The sequence below is a fragment of the Amborella trichopoda genome, chromosome 7 (assembly GCF_054954075.1).
Source record: "Amborella trichopoda isolate Santa Cruz 75 chromosome 7, AtrichopodaSantaCruz75HAP2 v2.0, whole genome shotgun sequence".
Lineage (NCBI taxonomy): Eukaryota > Viridiplantae > Streptophyta > Magnoliopsida > Amborellales > Amborellaceae > Amborella > Amborella trichopoda.
The window spans coordinates 38,693,204-38,718,670 of NC_142342.1; the positions used below are offsets into that span (position 1 = coordinate 38,693,204).

General features: G+C 35.1%; 1 protein-coding gene and 1 long non-coding RNA gene across 8 annotated transcripts; one reads left to right on the forward strand and one right to left on the reverse strand.

Annotated features, from left to right (window-relative positions):
- Positions 1-722: 722 nt before the first annotated feature.
- Positions 723-1,777, forward strand: LOC110007804 (uncharacterized). Its single transcript, XR_002282008.2, has 2 exons — positions 723-867; positions 1,184-1,777. It is a non-coding gene; the product is annotated as an uncharacterized LOC110007804 (long non-coding RNA).
- A 1,553-nt stretch (positions 1,778-3,330) lies between these two features.
- LOC18422822 (putative protein phosphatase 2C 24) lies at positions 3,331-25,043 on the reverse strand. Of its 7 annotated transcripts, none has more exons than XM_088872795.1 (5): positions 24,292-25,043; positions 23,203-23,553; positions 21,628-21,733; positions 11,572-11,628; positions 10,459-11,475 (listed from the first exon to the last, which is right to left on the reverse strand). In XM_088872795.1, exons 1-5 carry the CDS (start codon positions 24,739-24,741, stop codon positions 11,459-11,461), a joined length of 981 nt encoding a protein of 326 aa, XP_088728921.1. In that variant the 5' UTR covers positions 24,742-25,043; the 3' UTR covers positions 10,459-11,458. The 7 variants fall into 7 exon arrangements, 6 of the variants coding, with proteins under 6 accessions (XP_088728920.1, XP_088728921.1, XP_006827523.1 ...); XR_002281971.2 differs by lacking the exons at positions 10,459-11,475; positions 11,572-11,628 and adding exons at positions 12,841-13,104; positions 13,236-13,413; XM_088872794.1 differs by lacking the exons at positions 10,459-11,475; positions 11,572-11,628 and adding an exon at positions 3,331-3,830.
- Positions 25,044-25,467: the final 424 nt, after the last annotated feature.

The window sequence follows — 25,467 nt, forward strand, 5'->3', positions numbered from 1 at the left end:
CGATCCGTTTTTTAAACCATTGGTTTCAGCAGTAAAATATGAATGGGTCGCAAAATATCATTTAAATCAATGTATAGTTTCAGCAGTAAATTCGAAACAGGAGATGGTCGCGGTCTGATCCGAGCCCAAACCTCCAAGTTTCAGGTTCCTAAGATAAGTAATCTCCATTTTACTCGTTTTAATTCATTCCTTCTTTAATTTTAAATCTCTCTACTCTCTCAACAATCTTACCACCACCTGTTGGGAGCGATAAATTAGGTAAATTTTTGTGTTAGTCCTGCAGTTGGGTTTGATAATTATTATGTTTCTCTCTGTCTACGATTTCTCTGGTCTTCCTTTCTTAGTTTCCTAGTTTCTGTAATTTTCGGAAGCTTTAAAAGGGATTGGAGATAGTATTCTGTGGATTTCGTATTGGTCAAAGAGGGGTGAAGATTGTCCTATTTGCCCCATAATCTTTTATGCAAAAGGCTTCTCTTTTCCTTTTTTCCTCCATAGTCTTCAAAGTTAAAGGCTTATTTTTCCTGTCAAATTCTTTTGGTTGGGCCTCTCTCACTCTTGTAAAAAAATTTATTAGTCTGTTAAGTAAGCCCATGATTGTTCCTTCGCATTTACTGTTGCAAGCAGCAATCCCACCACCCCTTCATCTCTTCATTGCAGAACACCTTTTCCCTCTCTAAAAAAATTACTGCTGAAAATAAGTGTGCACATCTTTCTTGCACTACTGAAAATCATTGTACTGCCTCCATCCATCTGAGTTGCTATGGCAACTCCATCACTTGGTTGTATTGTGCACACCGACTGTTCGAGCGAGGGTCTACACAACAATTATATGCATTTTCTCAACTATAAGCATTCAAGGCTCGACAAGTATGTACTACACAGCCAACAAAGACTTGGTGACCATTGCTTTATTCGTACTAGTATATTTGATCTACAACTCTAAACGTAACATACACAAACAAAATGGCATCTAGGCTAGTTACGAAAGAATTTATCTAGATTCAAAAAGCTTAATAGAACAAATTTTCCTATGTGATAGGGTAGATTATGTTAGGGACACCCACTAGTTTTAGAGCCTTACGTCAATGGTCAAGCAAGCTAGAAGGTGATTAGAAAAATAGTTAGAAGATGACAAAGTAGCTAGGACCATAATATTAAGTATTATGAAGGATGTCTTAATTAGGTAATTGAGGACCACACTACAACGAGAAGTATGATGCGAGCTCGATCTAAGAAGTATGGGACCGCTCGATCTATTGCAAAGAAATTGAGCACATCAATGCCAATTGTCCTGAAGAGCAAAATTGGGATCCAGAACAATAACAATTGCTCAGAACAACAATAAGTTAAAGGACTTGATCTGTGGAGTCTCATAATCATTAGTCACCGACCATAACTTAAAGAATTGATGGGTCGACTCAACCTCCATGTGATATATTTTGAGAACCAATGATGGATTCACAGAGTTGAGGAGATTGCAACCAGTAACCAACCATTTTATATGGGGAATGACACCTATTATAATGTACTTGGGTGTTCATACTTACCAGTTATGTCTATGTGAAGGAGCAAATATCTTGCTCACTGATACTTAGAATGCGCTCAATATGAGGTGCAATTTGATTTTTATTCCTAGACTAAACGACAAGGGATATGAAATAAAATTCAGGTCAAATCGGGCCACCATCGGTAAACATTGTTGAGCATTGGTGTATAGCACTGAAGTTGATAATTTGTACCGATTGAACATTAATGAAATTTCATCTTATTTTGGTTATATGGATGTTCCATTTGATGCTTACATTTGTGTGGATGATTCATACTTATGGCATTTAAGATTAAGACATATAAATAAAAATAAAATAAATAAAATGGTTAAATGAGTCTTACTCTCCAACTTACGGGAAATTGATTTCCATGTAGTAAATTACCTAAGAAATATTTTCCTAAGGGAAAAAAGTCTAATTAACTTCTTAATATTATACAATCTGATATATGCTACACGTTAAATATAAAAACAGCAAGAGATATGGAATATTTCATAATATTTATAGATGATTATTCCCAATATAGATATTCATACTTAATTAGTATACAAGCAGATGTATTAGAAACATTTTAACAAATATAAAGCCAATGTAGGAAATCGACTAGGAAGATGTATTACAAACCTTGAAACAGATAGTAGTAGTGAGTACTGTTCCGATTTATTTACTATTTTTTTATGCAGGCCGGGGCCTATGAGATGCTACCGAGAATCTCTCAACGAACAAGATAGGGGCAAAATCACTCATGCCAAAAAGGGGGAATCAATTAACTCCAAGTGCATAGAAAATTGCTAGCAACAAATGATATTTTTTAATTTAAAATTCGTCATGCCTCTTTACAGCTATTGTACTACCCTTTTATAAATCCAAAACCTAAGTCTACATGTTTCTAAAGACCTCCTAATCAAGCCACTATACATTGGAAGACCCAAACCCACCTTTGAAACTCTTAAAACAATAACTACGTGCAAAACTAACCTATTACCCATGCAACATAAATCCCAATGCAAAATATATTAACTTCAATGCAAGACTCTGATTTTATATACTCAATTTTCCAAAGCAAATAAATTCATGTACATGCATCATGCAATTCCCAAGTCCAAGGTAACAATCACACTGATTGGGCGTCCACCTTGGCGCTTACTAGGAGCATAAGCCCAACGCTACATCATTCCCCCTTTTGGAAAAGAACTCAACCTCGAGTTCATTTTAAGGTCTTTCTAAAGTTGCTTTAACTCTTCTTCCAGGGCACAATCTACTTAGCGCCTGAATTATACTCCTTTTGTTGGAAAAAACTCGTCCTCATGTTTTGTAGTAGGTTAAGATGAATGTGATGTCAATCTTCTTCTGTTGTGCCACTCTAATTTTATTGCTATTATACTTTATGAGTTTATGAATGTATAGTTCCAATGAATTGTGTTCAACAAAGAACGCAAACACCTGTTTTGAAAAAAATATTAAACAAATCGCAACATTTCCATAAAATATTCGGCACTGCATAATTACAAAACCCCTTCATTTCAATCTTGGCTAAAACAACATGGGAATTTCATATAGAAAAATAATTTTCTCAGAAAGAAACGTCATTTCCTTTAGTACACTATTTACAGTTTTGCCTCTATTAAGAGCGTTCTTCTTTGTCCAAATAGGGAAATCAGCATACTATTCAAGAGATAACCAATCTTCTCCATAGACAACCATGGGTTCTAATCCTTTATGTACATGTCGTTTTTTATCGTAATGCTATAAGCATACCGAATTGCATGCCAACAACATGAGCAATACTTAACTACCATCAACAATAGTGCTCGATTGGCATGTTTGTCACCATCAAGGAATATGCACTTTCCCTAATTTTGATGAGATCTAATTCAAGAAAACAAGAAAGAAATGTATATTCCAAATTACTGCATCTCTCAAAAAAAACTTTATCCATCATGTTTTGTCCATATACAACATTGTTACATTTGTAGTACATATACATAATATTATCGTCCATGAACATACATGAGATAACTCGCTTACGAACTTTAAAATGGGTTAAGAGAAAACATGCATTGCAGCTGCAACCTCCTTCTATTAGAACTTGGCAAGTTGTTAGGCCTCTCCACTGAAAACAAAGCAATAGCCCAACATAATCACTACCATTTTCGCCATCATAATCACCATCACCAACATCATCTTCCTTGTCAATACCCAGCTCTTCATTGAAAATAGTATTTTCTTCATTCTTTTCATCAAAGTTAGGATCACCAACTTCTTCATCATAGATTGATTCTTCTACCAAACACAAATCTTATCAGGATACACATCAAATATTGGTTTCAAGTCCCAATCTATGACTTCTAAACGTTGTGAAAAAGAAGATGAGAATTAATGATCATTTTGGGCTACTTTAGCAGCCATTGCACACAATCGCAATGTCTAGGGTGCTCAAAAGGTTCCTGCTCTTATACCATCTTGATGTAGGCTGGAGCTTACGAAATGTTGCTAGGAATCTCTCAACCAACAAGATAGGGCAGAACCACTTGCTCCGGAAAGGAGGAATCACTCAATTCCAAGGGAGGACTCACTCAATCCAAGTGCAGCAGAAAATTGCTAGCAACAAATAATATTTTCATTCAAAATTCGTCATGCCTCTTTATAGCTATTGTATAGCCTTTTTATAAACTCAAAACCTAAATCTACATGTTTTTAAAGACCTTTAGTTAAGTCCCTATACATTAAAAGACCAAAAGCTATCTTTGGAACTCTTAAATCAACAACTACATGCAAAACTAACCCATTATACATGCAACATTAACTTCTATGCAAGACTCATATTTACCATTCGCAATTTTCCAAAGCAAATAAACACATGCACATGTATCGTTCAATTCACAAGTCCAAGGTAACAACTATGCGTCCACCTTGGCGCTTATTAGCAGCGTAGGCCCATCACTGCATCATTTTTGTTGAAAGCATGGTATAATTCATCAAACCACCATGTCATATACACCACAACAAAGTGGTGTAGCTCAAAGAATAAATAAAACTCTAATGGACATGGTTAGATATATGATGAGCCACAAATTTATCTCCTTATTTTTTGGGTGAAGCTCCTAATACTGTAAAGTACATTATTAATCGTGTTTTAACTAAAGCCATAGGCTTAACGCCTTATAAACTATAGAACTGAAAGTAATCCATACTTTAATATCTTCATAGTTTGGGGTTCTTGGGTACATGCACTTATACCATCACAAAATAGAAATAAACTACCAAGTCAAACTATCAAATGCTCCTTTATAGGTTGTCTGGACAATTCTAAAAGCTACAAATTTTATAATCATGAAACTAGATCCTTAGTAGATAGCCATGACTCTCATTTTTTGAAAAATAGTGATGATGAACATACAATATATAAACCTAATAACTTATATGAAATTGATAAAGATAAGGGTCTTGAAGACCCTATTACTCAGTCTCCCTCTATAATTAGTGAGACTGTTTCATTTGAATTTAGTATATTAGATAGACCTAAAAGAACTAGAGTTCCACCTACTACCTTAAATTAATTTTATATACTCATGAAAAAAATAATTATTCTTTGATTAGTGCGGATAAAATAGATAAACGTCAAAGCTGCAGTGATGCCATAAGTCTCTATATCTTTTCGGACTACTTCCAATCATATCCTTTTGAGCATACCCATCAAGTGATAATGACAGCTAAGATAACAAGAAATCCATACGCTCAAGTTATAGGATATATAATGTATGTCATATTTTATACAAGACTTGATTTGAGTTATGCATATGGTCTTATAAATAGATTTTAGAATAAAGCTAGGATGGCTCATTGGCAAGCCATACAAGAGATACTCGGGTATATTTAAAAAACTAAAAACAAAACTTATACTTTCAAGCTGATAATCTTGGTCAAGCAATAAAGAATATATTATGAAAGCTGACTATATTGTTTGGCATTACTGCTACTTATATTGCTTGGATTAAACACTTCATAAAGGATTTGAAACTAGGTATAGCCGACAGACTAGTTAAAAACTTTATGTGATAATCAAGCTATCATCTCATGAATTAGAAATAGAACTTATAACTCCAAGAGTAAGAACATTAAAATTAACCATTATTATATTTATGATATTATTGAAAGTAATGCAACAACATTGAGTTATTTAGCATCAGCTGGTACGATTATAGACCCTTTAGCAAAAGGATTACATGCTATTATATTTTTGGAGCATGTAACTTTGACAAGACTTATTAACATGTAAGTCGAAAACTTTCAAAAGGGATAGATTTTTTATGTCTTGGCCATGAGAAAAAAAATCACATTAGCCTGAAAATTTTCATAATAACACTATGTATGATTTTTGGGTCATGAGATATATAACTGCAATGATGTGAAAAGCCTCATAACAAGGATCTGCTATGAAGGTTAAATATGTTAAGTAAAATAGACTTTACCTCATGGCCAAGTGGGAAGTTTTGGTACGTAGTTATGGGAGCCTTACATATGCCACATTCTTTATTGATTCACCCTATTTAATATTTTTCTAAAAATATTATGTATATTATTTACTACATATTTTTAAAAGATATTTTCAATAGTTAGTAGATAACTTTCCTATCCCCCAGATTTGAAGGCAATTTCTCATATATTCTAAGTAAGAAACAATGCAGAAGGGCCTCCCCCACTCTCTATAAAATGGGGTTTTATGACCATGAGAAAACGAAAAAAAAACGTTATTTTTAATCATTTTCGAACAACCCTAGCTGTTTACGATACACAGTCCAACAATACTGTATCAAGATCCGGGATTTTTGACTTCTTCACCACCTTCTTTCCACGAGGAGGGAGGAGAGAGAGAGAAAGGTTCTTAAGGATGCGAGGGAACGATTCGAATTAGGACTTTTATTCCATAATTCACCACCAAAAAAACCGGTATGCAATATAAGACCAGCCCCATTCTTATCAGGAATTGCAGACCATCGGATAGATAGCTAGGAACCGTACCCTCTCTTATGCCGCCCGCCCTTATCTTAACCAAGATTTTAGAAAACGGAGACGTGACCAAATCGCCCGCCCTCCGATCTGACTTAGCGGAACGACGTTTCGGAACGACAAACCAAAATATAAAAATAATTAAGACTCGCAAATTTATGAATCCCGCCAGACCGCTGAGCCCAGACCGAAAATGTTCACAATATTGGCCCGGCCCAAATATAAGCCCTTTTTTTTTAAACTACAAGTCATAAAATGCGTTATTACCTTTACTCCACCGTTAGAATGACTCTTTTTCTAAAGAGATATGGTTGCGATGGGAGTGAAATTTGGGGTGGGTTCCTAGAGCGCATTTGTAGGTGAATTTGGGAGTGAAATGGTTATGGATAGGGAGAGAGAGGACGTTGAAAAGTTAGAGAGAGAAAGAGGGAAAAAGTTGCTTGTTAGAAAGAACAGGTGGCATTCGGGATCTCCCGTTGAAAAGTTAGAGAGAAGGGAAAAAAAGTTTTTTTTTCTTTTTTTTTGTTGAATAATTAAGTGGGGAAGACAAATCCCTGCCTGTTCAGCAGAGTTATGTTTTGAAGGTGTTGCTGTTAATTGAGGGTGTAAGCGGTAGGTTAATTTAATGTGGTTTGGGTGTAATTTAATATTAATGACCCAAACCATATTGCCAAATGTGATGGATGATTTGCAATTAAGATCACCTCTCTCGCTCTCTGTGTGTGTATGTGTGTGTGTGGAAGTACTCTCCCAAAGATTCGCATTACCAGAGAGATTTGAGACCAATCGAGATAACCTACAATGATAAAAGATCTATATAGTAAGCGACATTTAGATGAGGAGCATAGACCTGCAAGTTAGAGAAACTGTGTGCAAACTCTAAAGCATGGTTCTGGGTTAAAATTAGATGGAAAAGGTTTCTATACTTCTCCTACACAATAGAAGATCTATGCTTCCTCTACCATCCAACCATCCGATTTTGATCAAGAGAGCCACTCACCGTTTGATCTAGATTCAATGTCTCAAATTATTTTATTTTTAGTTTTTTTTATACAAATTGTATGAACATGAAATTTGGTACGTGCCATTTTCTCATTGGGGCGCACCTATAAAAAATCATTAAAAATAATTTTTCGATAAAATATAATGACCCTTTGAAGCTTTCAGAGGTATTTTGATAATTTTATTTAATTGGAAATATTTTTTTAATATTTTCACTAGTGCGAGTTTAATGGAAGATTGGACGTCCAAAATTTGGTGTCAAAATAGTTTATAGAAAAAAAATAAAAAATAAAATAGTATAGACAAGTGGCATTGTGATTAGAGCAATCTTAGCCCTTCATTCAAAATGGGCGGTTGGATAAGGGGAAATATATAGTTTTATGATGTAAGGGAAACATAGAAAGCTTGCCCAAATTAGATATCTAATTTGGGTATCTTTAAAAATTTTGGAAAGAAGATTAGAGCAATCGAAGTCTAAGTATAGTTGGCTATAAAACATATTCTTGCCCAAAGCTCTGAAAAGCAAAGTATAGTTCTCTTTCAATAACATTCCAAAATCCTTGATAGAAAAATAAATAAATAAAATTTTGAAAAGAGAGAAGAGCGAAGTACATACCAGACAATGGTGTAGTGTTTCATTGAACATAAGGCAACCAAAATTTTTGCATGCACCTTAAAAAACAAAATATCCAATTTCCATTATTATAAATATAACTATATCATACACTTAAAAAAACATAATTAAAAAAAATCGAGAAAAAAAAAATCAAGCAAAAGATCGGGTGACATTATCATGCACTTATCAAAAAGAAGAATCGATTTCATCAAAAAATAATTTTATCCAAAGGAATAATTTTATTAAGCAAAATAGAAAAACACTTCCCATATTCATAAACAAACATAATTTTATTAAAAAAATCATAATTTTATTAGAAAAATAATTTTATTAAGCAAAATAAAAAAACACTTCCCACATTCATCAAACGTAATTTTATTCAGTAAAATATTTTCTTTTTAGAAAAATCAATTCTTCAAAAACCCCTAAAATCGAGCAACATTTCGAGCAAGAAACGATCATCAATGTTTGGATAATCGAACATATCAATATACATGCATGGTAAAGGTTTCGATCATCTTTCAAACGTATCAAATCTCATAAAAAAAATATTTGATATTTGTAATTTAATTGAAAACAAAGGCGGAAATAACAGCTACGAAATTTTAACATCGTGCAACAAAAAATTTCATATAAAAAAATTTAATTAATCATAAACAGATATATCTATTTTATTTGAGAGATTAAGACTTGATCAAAATCCATAGCTGAATTTGATAAAAAACGATCAATAAATTGATAAAAAATCTATGTTTTTGGATCGAAAACAGGTTTTTTGAGCAGCAACTTTTTTACCCAAAATCAATTAATAATATTTGGTTATTTGAAAAAATTGAAATGTGAATATGATAAATAATTCGATTATCTATCAAACCCCCTTAGGTATTAAAGAGATTATTTTGAAAAATTGGTAGAAATTTTCAAAAACCTAAAAAATCCGCCATATGGATCCAAGAAATTCTTTTTTTTTTATGCTTCAATCCAAATTTCTTTTTTTTTAGATAGATTTTAGATGGTGATTTATAGCAATAAATCACTAAAAAACAGACAAAAAAATGCACAAAACAAATAAAAAAAAAGTAAATTTTTGGATTCAAGTATGCCCACTAAAGGTCCTTAATTTAAAATAACAACGGAAACAGGTACATTACCATTATTTATTTAAAATGTCTGATTCATCATCTAACCGGTCCAATTAGCAGAATAAACCAACCGATTTGATGAAAAAAGTGCCAGTTCGACCCCTAACTGGTTTTAAGCATATCGTAGGCTACTAGAGGAGAGAGAGAGATAGAGAAAAGAGATAAGAGGGGTGTTTCTTTATGGTTTTGAGAGAAAGAGAGTATATTCTTTGAGCTTTTTCAGGAGAGCGCAAAAGGAGAGTATATTCTTTTGAGCTTTTTGAGAGTGAGTGAGAGAGATAGAAGGAGCTGTGAGAAAAAGAGAGCAATCCGTTTATTTTACAAATTTATACTTGAAAAGAAAATGAAATATAACTTTTGCACTTGCTAAATAATTAATCGATATCATTATTACTATTGTTAATAAATTAATATTATTATTCAGTCATTTACTAAAAAAAACTATCAAAATACCTACAGAAGACAAACTATTTAACAATCAATATATTATTGTTATTGTAGTCATTAAAATTTGTACTCATTAAATGGCTAAGAAATGGATTAGGCATTTACTAACAACAAAATAATAAAATTTCTAAACGAACAACGAAAATATAATTGTGGGGCTACTCGTACCAAAATTTTAAACTCCAGTAGGTACAAAAGGTACATAGGATTGTAGTTAACCCCTAAGTCATAAAAACTGAAACGCGATATTGGTTAATTTTCCCCTCTTCTTCTTCTTTTTTTTTTTTTTTTCATAAGGTCATCTAATATTTTCCCAAATCCCCATTAGATCCCCACCCCATAGACTTCTGCTTTAATTTGTTTCATTTATTTTTCATATTATTTTGAATTACCGATTTAAATTCATCCAAACCCAATCCCAATTTGCCTATTCCACGATCCAAACACAGATTTGTAGGTAAACAACCGATCTCAGTAATCTAAGTTTTAAAACACAGATCTAACATATTGAACGACCTCCAAGAAAGAGAGAGCCTAACCGATGTCATGTTACAAATTTAAAAAACATCAAATTTCAGTTAAGAAAGAGATTGAAAATTGGGAGACCAAATTGCAATTTCATAATGCATCAATATTTGGTAGAACAGGGGTTTCCCAGAGAACATCAAATTTCAGTTAAGAAAGAGATTGAAAATTGGGAGACCAAATTGCAATTTCATAATGCATCAATATTTGGTAGAACAGGGGTTTCCCAGAGTTTACATGCCCAAATATATTGGTTTGAACACCATTAACATTTAGACGACCAACTTCTTGTTCATTTTAAGGCCATGATTATATACAATTTTTCCTGCTGGATACGCAGAACGCTCAACCCATTCCTCAAATCCAACAATTTCATCCTGTAACCTTATTCAATCCATGAGTTTTCAACTACAAAAAGAATTGTAAAACAAGGCCATGCGATCAATGAAATCTCACTCCAGCCACCACATTCTTCAGCCAAAAAAGTATTTTATCGACTTCAATAACCCAATCCCCACAAAAAACAAGAACCCAATTCATTTGTCTTCTCCATACCATCCATCCTCACCTTAAAGCTCACTAAAGAAAACACAACCTTCTGTGCAGACTAAAGAAAACACAACCTTCTGTGCAGATTTTATACCTCCACCTTATACTTCTGTCTGCACCTCCCCCCTTCCCCACAGAGCCCCAAATTCTCCCCATTGCCATCCACACAACTCTCTCCCCCAACCTCTCCAACTAGTCCATCAATTCTGGTTTCTCTTGAGATTGATTACAATAACGCTTATATTATCCGAGCTTTTTCGGGCCAACGCAAGCTTCGTAAGCAATGTAGCAGCAAGGGTGCATGGGGACTGCGAACCATCATCAAGCCCTTGTGAACCAACCAGGTCCGATGACTCTGGTTGCGTAAGCCTTGGGGGCGAGCGACCAAAGAGACATTGACGAGCAACATTACAAACCAATTCATTTGGGAGAACATCCCAAAGGCCATCACTGGCCAGAATTAAGCACTCGTCATCAGGTGTTATGTCTGTTATGGTGATCTCGGGCTCTGATGTTATATATGGCTTCAAGTACCTGTCTCCTGTGCAGCTAATTCCCATCAAAAGGTTTTCTTTGTGCTTGTTTGATATCCAATATCCAGCTGATTCGAGAACTTTCATCTAACAATGCTTCTTAACTACTAAGACAAGAATTCAGAATTCAAAGGCAGACATCGCCTATGAAGCACCAATCACATTGTCGAAATTCTTCTACAAATGGTCCATACTCTTACCGATTATATAACATAACAGCGGGCATTTCCCAGGATTGTGCTTCCTTGAAACTGATTCTTCAAAAGCCAAATGAAGAAAACTTGAAGAAAAAGAGAACTTCGAAATAAAAAAAGTACATATTCTTTTTCTTACAACTCATTTTCAATTTTAAATTTTGGTGAAATCATATTTGTTTTGTATAAATTGCAAACGCATTTCTTGGATTTCCCTGTGAAGATAACATACGTCCAGCATTTTTTGAGGTCAATTAGAAGGAAATGCAAAGAAGATACCCAAAGCATAATACCCAATGTTTTTTGGTGAATAAAAAATAAAAAGATTCTAATGATTATCGGTAGCCTAGCCATCTAAACAAATCAAATACATAAATATATAAAGGATTACCAAAGGAGGAAATCACTTCGCTTTGTGAGCTGAACTACTTTAGATCCTAAGATGCATGTATACAATGGAAATTACCCACTCGAGTCCCTATCAGCATCTTAAGATCAATAATTGTTGTAGTTCTACAAACAGAAATAAAAGAAATAAAAAACAATCACAGAAAAAATTGACAACCATCCAGTCTGACCTAGGAATAATTTTCTCAGTGTTTGGAAAGAATTTACTTTGCATTCAGTATTTTTAAATGGATTTTATGCTGTAAGACCATTTTCCTTTGGCACAAGGTCACAATCCGTCTAAACCGTCAATTATCAAATCCAAAAGCTTACGATGTTGAAAAGATCGAGAACTTTTCTTTTGAACTTCTAAGTTTAGTCAATATCACATCCCCAACCGTTTGATTTTAAATCCAATTGCCATTGGCAATTGACATCCTTGTACCAAAGATAAAAGATCTAACACTTTTCCTTTTCGAAAAGATGTACTGAAAAAGGCATCAATAAAATAAATAATTATAGATAAATATATACTGAAAAAGAATATAGAAATGTTAATAAATAAACCACAAATCAAAAGCAAACGAGACCACCTAATTCATAAACCCCTTTTGTCTATTTAAAGAGAGAAATAGACAAAATTTCAAAAGCTGGACTACAAATAAACACCGATGGTGGCAAGCACATGCGACAACAAAAAAAAAAACAAAAAAGGTGAAAGAGACATCTCATTTTCCAATAGGACATGAAAAGAAGGGCCCCAAAAATATTTGCTTTACAGCCTGTACCATGACTGGTACCTGCAATTAAGCTGTTGGTTACACCAATTGAAATATAAAAAGAAGAATGTTTTCCCAAAAGAGAGAGACCATTTAACCTTGTATCATATACTAAAGGCATAAATAGAATATTTTATCAACAAAAACTAGGTTTGTTTCTGCACCACAGCATAATTATGAAATTACACTTTTGGAGAAGGCCATAAACATAGTCACAAAAACAAAATCAATTGACCATAACTAGACTAATATCATACACACACTCTGTAGAACACAAACCTTAGGTCCACTTCCATTTTTTGGTGGCAGAAAAGTGGCCCCCCAAACTTCCATGGTTTGATGACTCCAAAATCTTTTAGAATTCCCAAGAACCCTACACGTCCATATAATTTTAATAACTTAAAATTTCCTACAACACTCCTCTTGTTCCTTTGCTCTCTCGAATTCAACAGGAATAAAACCCTTAACGATGTTCATGCTCTGACGAAGATATTAGATCTATACCTCCAAAACTTGAGCATATAGTTGTGGCAATCGAAAGAAGGAAAGGTCCATTCGTTTGTGACTATCGATCAATTGTTGGATCCCTACAAGCTCATGAACAAAGAATGCTCAAAAGCTAGACTATCCTCTTCAACAAGTGCTTCAAACAAACTCTCTCCAAAGGATGAAAGATGAGGATCTAGAGGAAAAAGACAATGTGGTCAGGGTGCAGCAAATCAAGGTGCATGAGGCCCTGACAATTTTAAGGGAAATAAGGTAGAACTCCAGATGTCAAGATTATAGAACTTTTAGCCAGCCCTTTAATCGACACATGTATGAAAGACATACAAATTAAATGTTCTAATTGCAAAAACAATTTGGGATTTATAGTTCTGAATGTATATTTAAGAAAAATGGAGGAGCACAAGTAAATTCTGCAGAAAATTTGAATGTAGTAGCTCCAACCGTTATGATGCCATGCAAAGGAAGTAAATCAGAGGGTGGTAGTGAAAGAGGACGAGGTCAAGTTTGGGAGCACAGCATTAGGAGAAACCCTTCGAGATCATAGCATTAGGAGAAACCTTTTACATAAATGTGGTTGGAGGTCATAGCAATGTTATCAAATTCGATTTGCTGGTGTTGCGAAGAGAAGCATGGTGTTGCCAACTGAAACGAAGAGAAGCATGGTGTTGCCGTTTCGATTAGATTCAGGCAGCTTCGGGCTACTTCAGTGAAATTCTGGTCTGCATTGGTGAAATTCAGGTCTGCTTCAACCGAAGCTTCGGGCTGCTTCGGTCAAAAAAGAGATACCTATATAAAAGTATTTTTTAAATGTTTTAATCTTTTTATTTATGTAATGTTTTCCATTATTTTATATGTTTTATATATAAATATTTAATTTACTTATATTACATTAAAAAAAAAAAATCCGAAGTCTTCCTCTAAATCGGTTGAAGCACTGAATTTTCTCATTTTTCTTACAATACCGAAGAAGACTCCAAAGCAAATCTAACAACATTGGGTCTCCAAAGCAAATCTAACAACATTGGGTCATAGATATATTCACAGTATTAGGATAAGAATGGTCTTAAGACCAAATGGTATCCCAATACAAGTTTGGAAGTGCACAAGAGAGATTGGAATTATCTGGCTGACCAAGTTGTTCAACAAGAGTTTGAGAACAAAAAAAATGCCAGATGAACAAAGAAAAAATATCTTGGTACCTACTTAGAACAAAGGTTGCAGATAGAACTGTATGAACCATCAAGAAATCAAAATTATGAGCCACTGTGAAGTTGTGGGAAAAAGTAATTGAGCAAAGTCTAAGATATGAAACAAGTGTATTTGAGAATCAGTTTGGCTTTATGCTTTGGAGATCAACAATTGAGGCCATTTTCCTACATAGGCAATTGATTGAGAAGTTTAGGATGATGGAAAGACACCTCCACATGGTCTTTATTGATTTAGAGAAAACATACAATACATTACCTAGAGAGTTAATTTGGTGCATTTTAAAAGGAAAGAAGTCCCTAAATATATATTGACGAGATAAGAGATATGTATAAGGGAGTTTTAACCAGTGTAAGGACAACTAGTGGAAAGATGTGAGATTTCACTAACAACAGGCCTACATAGGGTCAACGATGAGACCATATCTCATTGTTTTGGTTATGGACTAGTTAACTAGGCATCTACAAGATGAAATACCATAGTAATGTTGTTTGCACAGACATAGTTTTGGTTAATGAGAATAGAGGTGGCATCAACACAAAGAACTTTGAAAGGACGCTCTAGAATCTAATAGCTTTAAATGTAGCCAGACTAAGAATATGTGGAATACAAGGTTAGTAATAATAAGAGTAAAAACAAAAAACTAGTTAAGATTAATGGCGAAGAAATACCTAAAAGAAATTGTTTTCAATATCTAAGTCGATAATCTGGGAGAATGGAGAGATTTTGACGACGATGTCATGCATAGAATTAGGGTTGAGTGAGCAAAGTGGACATATGCATCTGGAGTTTTATATGATTGCCACTTACCAAAATAACTAAAGTGGAAGTTTATAAGATGGCTACAATATCAACCATGCTTTATTGGACAAAATGTTGGGTTGCCAAGAAACAATATGCCCATAGGGTGAGTGTAGCTGAGATGAGGACATTGAGATGGATGAGTGGTAAGACAAGAATGGATAGAATTCAAAATAACTATACACAAGAAAACCTAAGGGTGATTGCAATAGGTAAGAGGATGAGGGAAAATAGACTTAGGTGGACTAGCCACGTGCAGTGTAGACCCAATACAGCACCGGCTAGGGGGAGCAATTTGGTTCATGTGGAAGGCTCTAAAAGGACAAGGGGAGGGCCCAAAAGCACATGAATGGAAGCGATGAGAAGAGATATGGTGCCTTATAGTCTGCCTAAACAATTTTCATGTAGCTGACTACAAGTCATTGGATTAAGGCTTGGATGATGGATGATGATGATCATGATAGTGATAGTGATTGAGGTCGCTGTTTGAATGATAGAAAGAGTATTGTGGGTTATGTATCTCAAAATGGCTCTACAGCTTTTACTTGGTGCTCAATAAAGAAAGCAATTGTTGACCTATCCACATGTCAAGCTAAATATGGTAGCATCTTATGTGTCATGCCATTCGGTTTTTGAAATATATTGAAGAATTCATAGTTTACTCAAGCACCACAAAGATCAACATTAACAAAAAAGTAACTATGGCATTACCAAAAAATCTGGTTTTTCTATGCGTGGAGTGAACACATAGATATAAGGTTGCATAGAGCAAACACATAGATATAAGGTTTCATTTGATCAGGGAGATATAAGGTTTCATTTGATCAGGGAGCATCTCAAAAACAATGAAGTCGAATTGGTTTTTTGTAAGCTAGCAAAACGAGTGGCGGACATCTTCGCAAAGATTTTGACAGCGGATACTTCGAATAATTAAGGATGCTACTTGAAATGAAAAATTCACTATATGGGTAATGGGTGTTGTTGAGAGTAAACCCATTTTGGATTCAAACTAGTAATTTGTTGTAATTTGGGTTGTCTTCTAATCCGTAGGGGTAAAAAATATTTAATATCTATGCATGCTTATTCTCAAGAAAAATGTAATGCAAAGTCCCCAAGTGGAAGACTCTAAAGCGTTGTTGGGAGGAGAGTTTATATGGTGAATTCCAGAGGGGTGTAGAGATGATGTTGTAGTAGTTTAGAAGGATGGAGGAAGACAACTATACAAGAGTATCTGATGGATGTGAAGGGTGTTAGATGAAATCGAGAAAGCGTAGTGAAACTAAGTAATATTGCAAAGCGGGACTTCTTTGTCATTTTAGAAAACTGCAACTTGTTCAACACACATTCTAGATTAGTCCAAAGTGCCATAGCAACCCTTTATTGTGTTTTCTTCATAATGTTTCCATCAATCTTATACTCCATCCAGGTAAGTCTAGTATGAGTACATCCAAATTGGGCTTGGTTCATTGATATTAGCAACATCAGTAAAGCAAAATTTCTAATTTATCTACATGGTTCTTTGGTGGTACAACTGTAGCACCCTTCAAACCTGCTTGTATGACCATTTTCTAGCCCATTTTTCAACAAGCTCACTATTGAATCAGAATAATCATTCGTTTGAGGCTGCTGACTACTACCTCACTCATGAAAATAGATAAAGGGAGAAGCATATTAGGTGAAACGAGGGAATGAACAAGAGGATTTCCCAGGAGGACAAAGAGGCTTTCAAGTTAAAAGAGAGAGAGTGCGGGAAAGAGAGACACTTTGGAAAAGCTCTTTTATACATGAGAGAGAGAGAGGGAAGAAAGGAGGGATGAAGGAGACCTCTTAGGCAAAAAAGATCAAGATTAGGAATAATCGGGAGGGAACAATACCTAGGGTCAACAATACTATTGAGAAGTTTCCAAGGAAAGATCACACAATGTAGATGCCTAGCATTCAAGGACAGTGATGCCCTGGTGATACGTCAGATATATTGCACACTTTCCCTGTTCACAATTAGATTTCAACCAAGGCCAAAAGTCTAATTTTGAATTCCCACAAAGGGCCCCTACCCCAAATGTTGGATAAGATCTATGAAAGTTTATACCCTTGGTTCTTTCTCTTCCAAGTCTTCCACTTAATATCTTGTTATTCAATGAGTACCATGAACTTAGCTAATCAACATAGGGAAATAACAAGAGAACAAAAACAACAATAATTCTACATAAAAAGGAGTTAGAAAATGACAATAATTGTGGGGTTAAGGCTTTGTTTTTGCTACAAAAGAATCCAAGCATTCCACATGACTTGAAAAGTAACAAGTCAATCATCCACTTCCGCATTGCAGGCTCAACAGAAAGATAACAAAGTAAGCAGGATGCTAATTGATCATTCACAATTACAAATAGTAGGCACGCAGGCAGGCAGAGAGAGAGATTGAGAGAGAGAAGAGAGGATACACTACGACAATAGTAAAATTGAGAAGAGACGGAGGGGGAGGAAGAGAGGGTGGGATGTAGTGCAATACCATTTTAGTTGTGAAGAGTGTGAAGTGATGAACAGAGAGGGGCCAAAAGAGGTCCCTCATTCACTAATTGAAAGTGTCGGAGTCAGGTTGACATGTTAAAACTGGTGGCACAGAAAAATGGGTGATGTAGAAATGAAAGATGAAAGGGATAATAAGCCAGTACACAATAGAACCAATCAAAGCATAAAATCACGGCCCGGGGATGAGACTCAACCCATGGGTGAGCCGAGTAACTCAGGACGAGTCTGAGTTATTCGCTCGAGTTGGGTAAGAGTCGGAGAAAGCCAAAAAGTGTTAAAAATAAAAATAAAAATAAAAACAATACAAACAAATTTCCAAGAATAAGAAAAAAATTAGAAATAAAATTAAACATAAGTCATCTAAATGAGGTTTAAAAAAGTAGTGAAAAAATAAATTTTGAAATACTCAATTTGTGACGGGGGTACTTTAGAAATTCCAAAAAGAAGGGAAAAATGTATATTCATGGCCAAACCACTTTCGAACATTTTTCAAAATGATAAAAAACATACAAAAGAAATATTACAAATAAATTTCATATCTTTTAAATTTTTTATAATTTTTTGGAATTTTGTCTTTTCAAGATCCCCTAGTCCGACTATGCAACTCAAGGATACTCAGACTCGCCAAGATGGCAAGTCCGAGTTACTCCGGCAAGTCCGACTTGGCTCACTTGAGTTTTTCCACATTGGAACGAATAGTACTTCACTATGACTAAGGTGCACAATAGCTAATGTTTTGTAAATTGTCAGGAGAACATAAAGAGGAGATAGTTCAGGTGGCAATAGCAGTCCTCAAACACATAAACAAGTTTTAGCATATTGTAATATTCTCCTTACAATATCTAGAAATAAACATATATTCCTTCCACAAAGAAGATACATTTTGTTATAAAAAATTTGGATACCAATCACCTGCATCCCCATTGTATATAGGTGGTTGTCTTTACCACGGTCTTGGTTTTGGCTGAGGTGATGACAACAAGCAATACATGATGTGAATTCATATTCTTAATAATGGTTGGCTTCTAGATTCCCAATACCCAGGTTTTTTAGTCCAATCCACCATATGACTTTTACAATGGATGGTAGATCACTCTTTCCCTAACTCCCTTCTCTTGATAGGTTGTGACAATGCATTTTTCAATACCTAAGCCGCTCTTCACCTTAGGAAGTAACCCACTACATCAAAATCCCAACTTCACATCATTGTACGAATTCTTTCAAAAACTCAATTCCCTTCCTGATATCTATCTCCTACTCCACACAATTCACTATTATAAAATCTAACTCCCACTTAATCATATTGTACTAACGATTTCTTGCTAAAAAAATCTTTGTATTGTTTCATTTTTCATCATTTAACTTCTTTTTTTTTATCCCCCAGGCCGTTTTTTAATATATTATATTTGTTCGACCATAATTCTATTAGGAACTTATTCATCATGTACACTCATCTTGCTCTATCGTCAAAGATTATAGTACTAAACATATTACGGTACATATACCTGCTTATTTCTAGTCCAAACACCCATACTATTGTACCACTAGAGGTCTCTCTACATGGAAGATCGGTCACCACAAAAATTGTGTCAAATCGGTGGATCGACGATCCGAATCAGAAAAGCCACCAGTTTTGGTCTATAAATTTTAAAAAATTATTAAAAATATTTGTAAATATTTTTTTTAGTTTTGATAAAATTTGAGAGTTGCATTATATACTTTCATTATTTGCAAAACTACATGAATATTGAGATGATGTTTCCCTATTTGGATGTTTGTATAATTATTAGTTATTATATATTAGTATATTAATATTGTATTAAAATGATTCAAAAATATTAAAAAACACTTCCATTTTATAAGATTAAAAAGATAATATCCCTTATAAAATGAAATTAGTATTACATCAAATATTTATTAATTCTCTTTACTTATCCAAAATTATCACAATCCAACTAACTATAATATTTTACATTGAAAATGGAATTGTTGATTTATAATTCATAATTATTTTACTATACAAATGCAAATAAATTTAAATTTATCTTATAATATTATAAGATTTTTTAAATTAGATGATATTAAGATTATAATAAAATCTCATTATCATAGTACATAATTATACTAATTTTTTAAAACTATATTAAGATTTTTTATATTAGATTTGGGACTATTGTTTTATGGTATAACTATAATAAGATGTCACATCATAGACCCACAACCTAGACCCACATCGACGCTTTTTTAAAATATACTAAGATTTTCACATAAAAATTCTAACTATTATATTATCTTATAATATCATCTAACGTATGATATTTGTTTTCATAAGAAGTTTCACAATGATAAAACTTCGATAAAAATGGCATCTCACTGCTCATGGAATGGACTATTAGTCCTACATCGTTGGCTGTTAGAAGTGAACTTGGGTATAAAAAGAGAGAACCCAACTCAGTTAACAAGCCATACATGAGAAATGAGATAGACGTAAGATGTCACATGTATTGGTACGTGGGTGACATGCGACAGGTACGAACTGATCCGACCAATCTATGTTTTGGGGGACCGATCCGACCCAACCCCTTTTTGGAGGTAATGATCCACCTATCGATCCAACCCAACCCTGTTTTGGGGGTAATGATCCACCTAGGGGACCGGTACGGACCGATCCGACCCAACCCCGTTTTGGGGGTAATGATCCACCTAGGGCCAATCCAACCCAACAACCCGTTTTGGGGGACATGGCCAGTTCCCAATATATTGCAGGAATCGGATTGCACCGCGCCCTGATGATTTTCAATCTGGATTGTGCAACTTCGATCCGAATCACCCTGAATGATTTCCAATTCGGATTATGTGATTTTGATCCGGATCACCGAATTTTAAAAGCTTGGTTAATACTACTAGTGGTCTTTCCATGGCATTAAGCACCCTAATTATCTTATGTTCTTGGTTACTTCCCTTATTATGTCTTGCTTTCCACATCAAGTTTTAATCAGAAACTCTTAATATATCCCTAGTTTTTCTCATTCCTATGTTGACTTCCTCTCTTAGTTCGTCCTAGTTTTTCTCATTCCTAGGTTGGCTACCTCTCTTAGTTCATCCTCAAATCCTATTCATTATGCTCTCAACCCAGTCTCTTATTTCCCCTCTTTTAGTCCCTCCTTGATCTTGATCCAATCTAAAAATTAAACAATCTCTTGTTTGTATATTTTTTGAAAGAACTCAAATAGTTATTGTTTGATGAAAAATCCGAAAAATGTTTTTGAACTTTTTGATTCATAATTAGGAGGAGGATCAAGACTAATTCAAAACTCTATGTTCATAATTTATTAGATGATAGGAAGTTAAGCCAATTTCCATTAATTCAGAAAAAAATAAGTTAGAAGTAGAGATCCATTTTGTCATAATCATCAGATCAATAGATGCAAGGTGGCATAGAGCATGACACACCAAAACTTTAATGAGACCCCAAAATCGGGAACCCGAATCTTAAACAACGCCCACCAGTGGATGGATATATCGACAGTTATAACCAAACATGCCATAGCTTTTCCAAACAAATCTTTAGGTTTTCTTTTGAAGCATTCCCATGTCTGGTAATCTTGTCATATTTTTTAGTCATTATATCTCAAGTTTAATACCACCATATCGATACTTGTTGAACAAGACCAATGACGACTTACTTGTAGATACCTAGAAATATTGAACATAATAGATATGCAATTCCTTAATCCACAAACTCTTTCAAAACAGTTCAATAAAAAAACACATTCTTCTGATTTTGATAAACAATTAAGCGTACTAAATTAGCAACAAGAATCGAGTGAAATGGGGGAGGAAACGTGCTAACCTATTGCTCTAGACATGGCAAGAACTCCAAGCACTCGAGGCCCATTCCAATAGATTACACGCCCTCCTGAAGCTTCAATCCTTGCTAGTTCATCAGGCCTATCCGGCTAGGGAGGAAAAAAAAAATAAAACGAGAGAGAAATAAATGCAAATAATCGAGCACATAATTAACAACAATGAACACATGCAAACCCATTACCTATCAAACTCGAACAAATGAAAATGATTTCCTTTTGTTTTTCTTAATGTTTAAAGGGAAAGCTTTCTATGTTCCCCTTACAACATAGAAGTTCTATCCTCCCCTTATCCAACCGTCCATTGTTTAATGGAGAGCTAAGTTTGCCCCAATCACAATGTCACATCTCTACACTGTTTTATTTTTTATTTTTGTTCTATACTGTTTTGACACCAAATTTTGGACGTTCATTCCTCTATTAACTCGCACTAACGAAAAATATAAAAATAATATTTTCAATAAATAAAATGACCAACATGCCCCTAAAAGTTTCAAGGGTATTTTGGTCATTATTTCTTATTGAAAAATTATTGTTAATATTTTTTATAAGTGGGCCCCAATGAGAAGATGGCACATACCAAATTTCATATTCAGTAAAATGTATTAAAAAAACTAAAAATAAAATACTTTCATACGTCGAATCTAAAAGAAATGTACAGCTGGATGGTAGGGGGAGGATAGAACTTCTATGTTGCATGGGGGAACATAGAAAGCTTTCACATGTCTAACAAACAACCGCTTTTTCTTCCCGTGCTAGCATTAGAACACTGAACATTGTCCTTCAAGTAAAAAGTTATTAATATTATAAGCATATTGGCTGATAACTTGATTTACATCAAAATATTGGATGACCATGAAAAATCCCTATCAAACAAGACAGAAAACCGCCAAAAAAACCAATCTTTGTATGGACATTAAGACTGGAACAAAAATTCTTCAAAAAAAGATAATAATAATTATTGATCATCCATGTCATTGATACTCCCCCCATACCTATAAAAGAAAGAGGGTGACCAAACAAAAACCACGAGCATTTACTATCTCCACCCATGTTTTAAATGTCACAATAGAAAAAAGGGAATGACCAAACCAAACCGTTTTTCTCCTTAGTTAGAGAAGCTGGCCAATTTTTAACAAAAGTTGGCAACTAATCTCGGATGAAGCCTACCAAGCTCAATATCAAACAAAACTAAAAGTCCACTCCAAAATCATTGACATCACAAGGCCAATCCATGTTTTGTAACTAAGTCTAGCAATATAATATCTGCATAAATGATAATCAATTATTTATTGGTCGCACAAGTCTTTAGTACTCTATCCAAACAAATAAAAAATTTGAAGGTGAACCAAAAATTAAAAACCCCCCCCCCCAAACCCAAAAAAAAAAAAAAAAATATTCTTCTCTCCCCTTAGTACCTAGACCAATGTGGCCAATTATTTGGAAATCAGATCCTATTTTATGCCTTCAAAGCTTATAACAACCCAAGAAAAAGAAACGCCACTGTATTAATTAGTCTCTACAGAAGAAAAATGAGCAAGAGCAATGGGAAATCTGTGTACCTTGTGATCAGTGGTGAGAGGGAAAGGTTTGCCAGCTCGGCACAAGACCGCGCGAGAATCACCGCAATTCGCAACGACAATCCGATCGCAGCACAGAATGGCAACGACCGCTGTCGATCCAACCATCTCCGATGCGAAGGTGAGCGGGGTGTCACCGCAGGAGGCAGCATCGTGGCCGCATATGCTACAGGCATTGAGGACCTCCTCATCCATGCACGAGAAGCTGCGCTGAAGAGGCAGGGCCAACTCTGGGGGACAGGGAGGGATGGACTGAGGAAGGAGAGTGGGAGAGGAGGAATGGAGTTCTTGAGCCAAAAGGAGGTGGAGCCTGTCCTTGCATGACAGAGCTACCTGATAGAACAAACATAAGAGAGACCAAACATAAGAGAGAGAGAGAGATAAAGAGAGAAAGAGAGAGATGGAGAGAGATATAGAGAGAGAGTTGTAAGACGAGCTGGTGATAGCCATGTAGAAACATACAAGAAGAATTAGAGAAAAGTTGTAAACTTAGAGAGAGAAAGAGAGAGACTAGTGCTGCTGAATTAGAGAGAGATGTTGCCAAAGACAACGAGGAAAGAGAATGGTAAAGAGGAGAGAGAAAATGAGATACTCCATGACATGCAGGCTGGAAGAGAGAGAAAGAAACCAAAATGGGCTAAACATGTACATGTGGATGATAGTGAGAGAACAAAGCTGCCAGACGGATAACATGTGGAAGAGAGAGAAAAAAATTGCTCAGTATTGGAGGAGAGAGAATGAGCAGTCGAAAAGGCAAAAGAACGAAGAGAATCAGGGGAAGAGAGACCACAACATAGTACCAGAACACTGCTGAGCATGTAAAATGAGAGTTAGAGAGAGAAAGTATTGTAAAATGAGAGTTAGAGAGAGAAAGTATTTCGTATAGACAAGAAGGTAGAAAGAGAAAGAGACGGCAATGTTTAGAAGAGAGAGAAAGAGAGATTACACCATTTTCCAACATGAAATATTGTTAAGTTGTGTAGCATGGTGGAGAGAGAGATTGAACCTCAGCTAAAATGGCGAGAGAGAGAGAGAGAGGGCGAGGTAGAGAGAGAAAGTGATAGAACTTACGTGAGAGCCGCCATGTCCATCAAAAACAGCAAAGAAGTGCAACGCCCCAAAGAAGCCTGGTTGTATAGAGACCGCATCCTCCATCTCTCTAGACATCCCGTACACCGAAACGTATCCATGCGCCGGTACCTCCATCGCCGAACCAGAACCCGCAGAACCCTCCGCCGCAAAACCAGAAACCTTATTCCCCAAAACCGCCATCCCTTCCTCAGGCAGTTTTCCGGTGACCTCACCCTTCATCCTCTCACATTTTCCATCATAAACCCTCCCTTTCCTGTCCTTCTTCCCGACTTTCTGGCCATCCTCGGGCTGCTCAGACACGCCAGGAAAAACATGGAACTGCTCTGAAAACCGCTTCATCTCCATTCTCCGGCGCCTAGCCACCCTAGACCTAGCCTCAAAGGCGGGAGACTGGGGCTCGCCTGCTTCCTTTACCATGATATCCGCCATGATTACCGGAAAACCGATTTTTCGCACAAAATCGGTTTCCCGGCGACCGGATCCCCGTCATCGGCTCTAAGAAGCCGCTACCATCCCCAACAGCGGTTCTCTTCCTAATGAACAGTTGCTTCTTTCTACAGGAATGGCGGTTTTTATCGGGAGGCCAGATGCCCGAAATAAGAGAGAAACGTTTCTAACGAGAACAGGCCTTTTAAATCGCATTTTGAGGTGATTGATTGTCCCGACTTTAATTTTTTTTTCTTTTTTTTTACGTTTGTAAGCTTAGGGTCTGGTTTGTATAGTGTAAAGCTGACCTTCCAATTTTTGTCCTGGCCTTAAAATATATTTTTATTTTTATTATAAATTTAAAACTTTAAACTAATATAAATCGAGTAGTTTTATTAAAATTTGAAAATTTGTGAGAGTTGATGGTCCAAAATTATCTTATGTAGTATTTTTAAAACCTGAAATCCATGCATCTTGACATGAAGATATTTAGGCATTAAAACAACATTTTCTTGTAAAATTGTTGAGATGGGTTTTAATTTGATAGTTTTAAACCTCAACGATATAAACTTTTTTCGCTTTTTTCTTGACATGGGTGAAATAAACAATAAATCAGGTATTTTTTTATTTCTTGGTATCTCTTTGATGAAGAGCAAAACTTCTTTAGTTTTTAACAATACGGAAAAAGAATTTACTATTTTAGTGATGAAAGAAAAAGAAAAAAGTTTA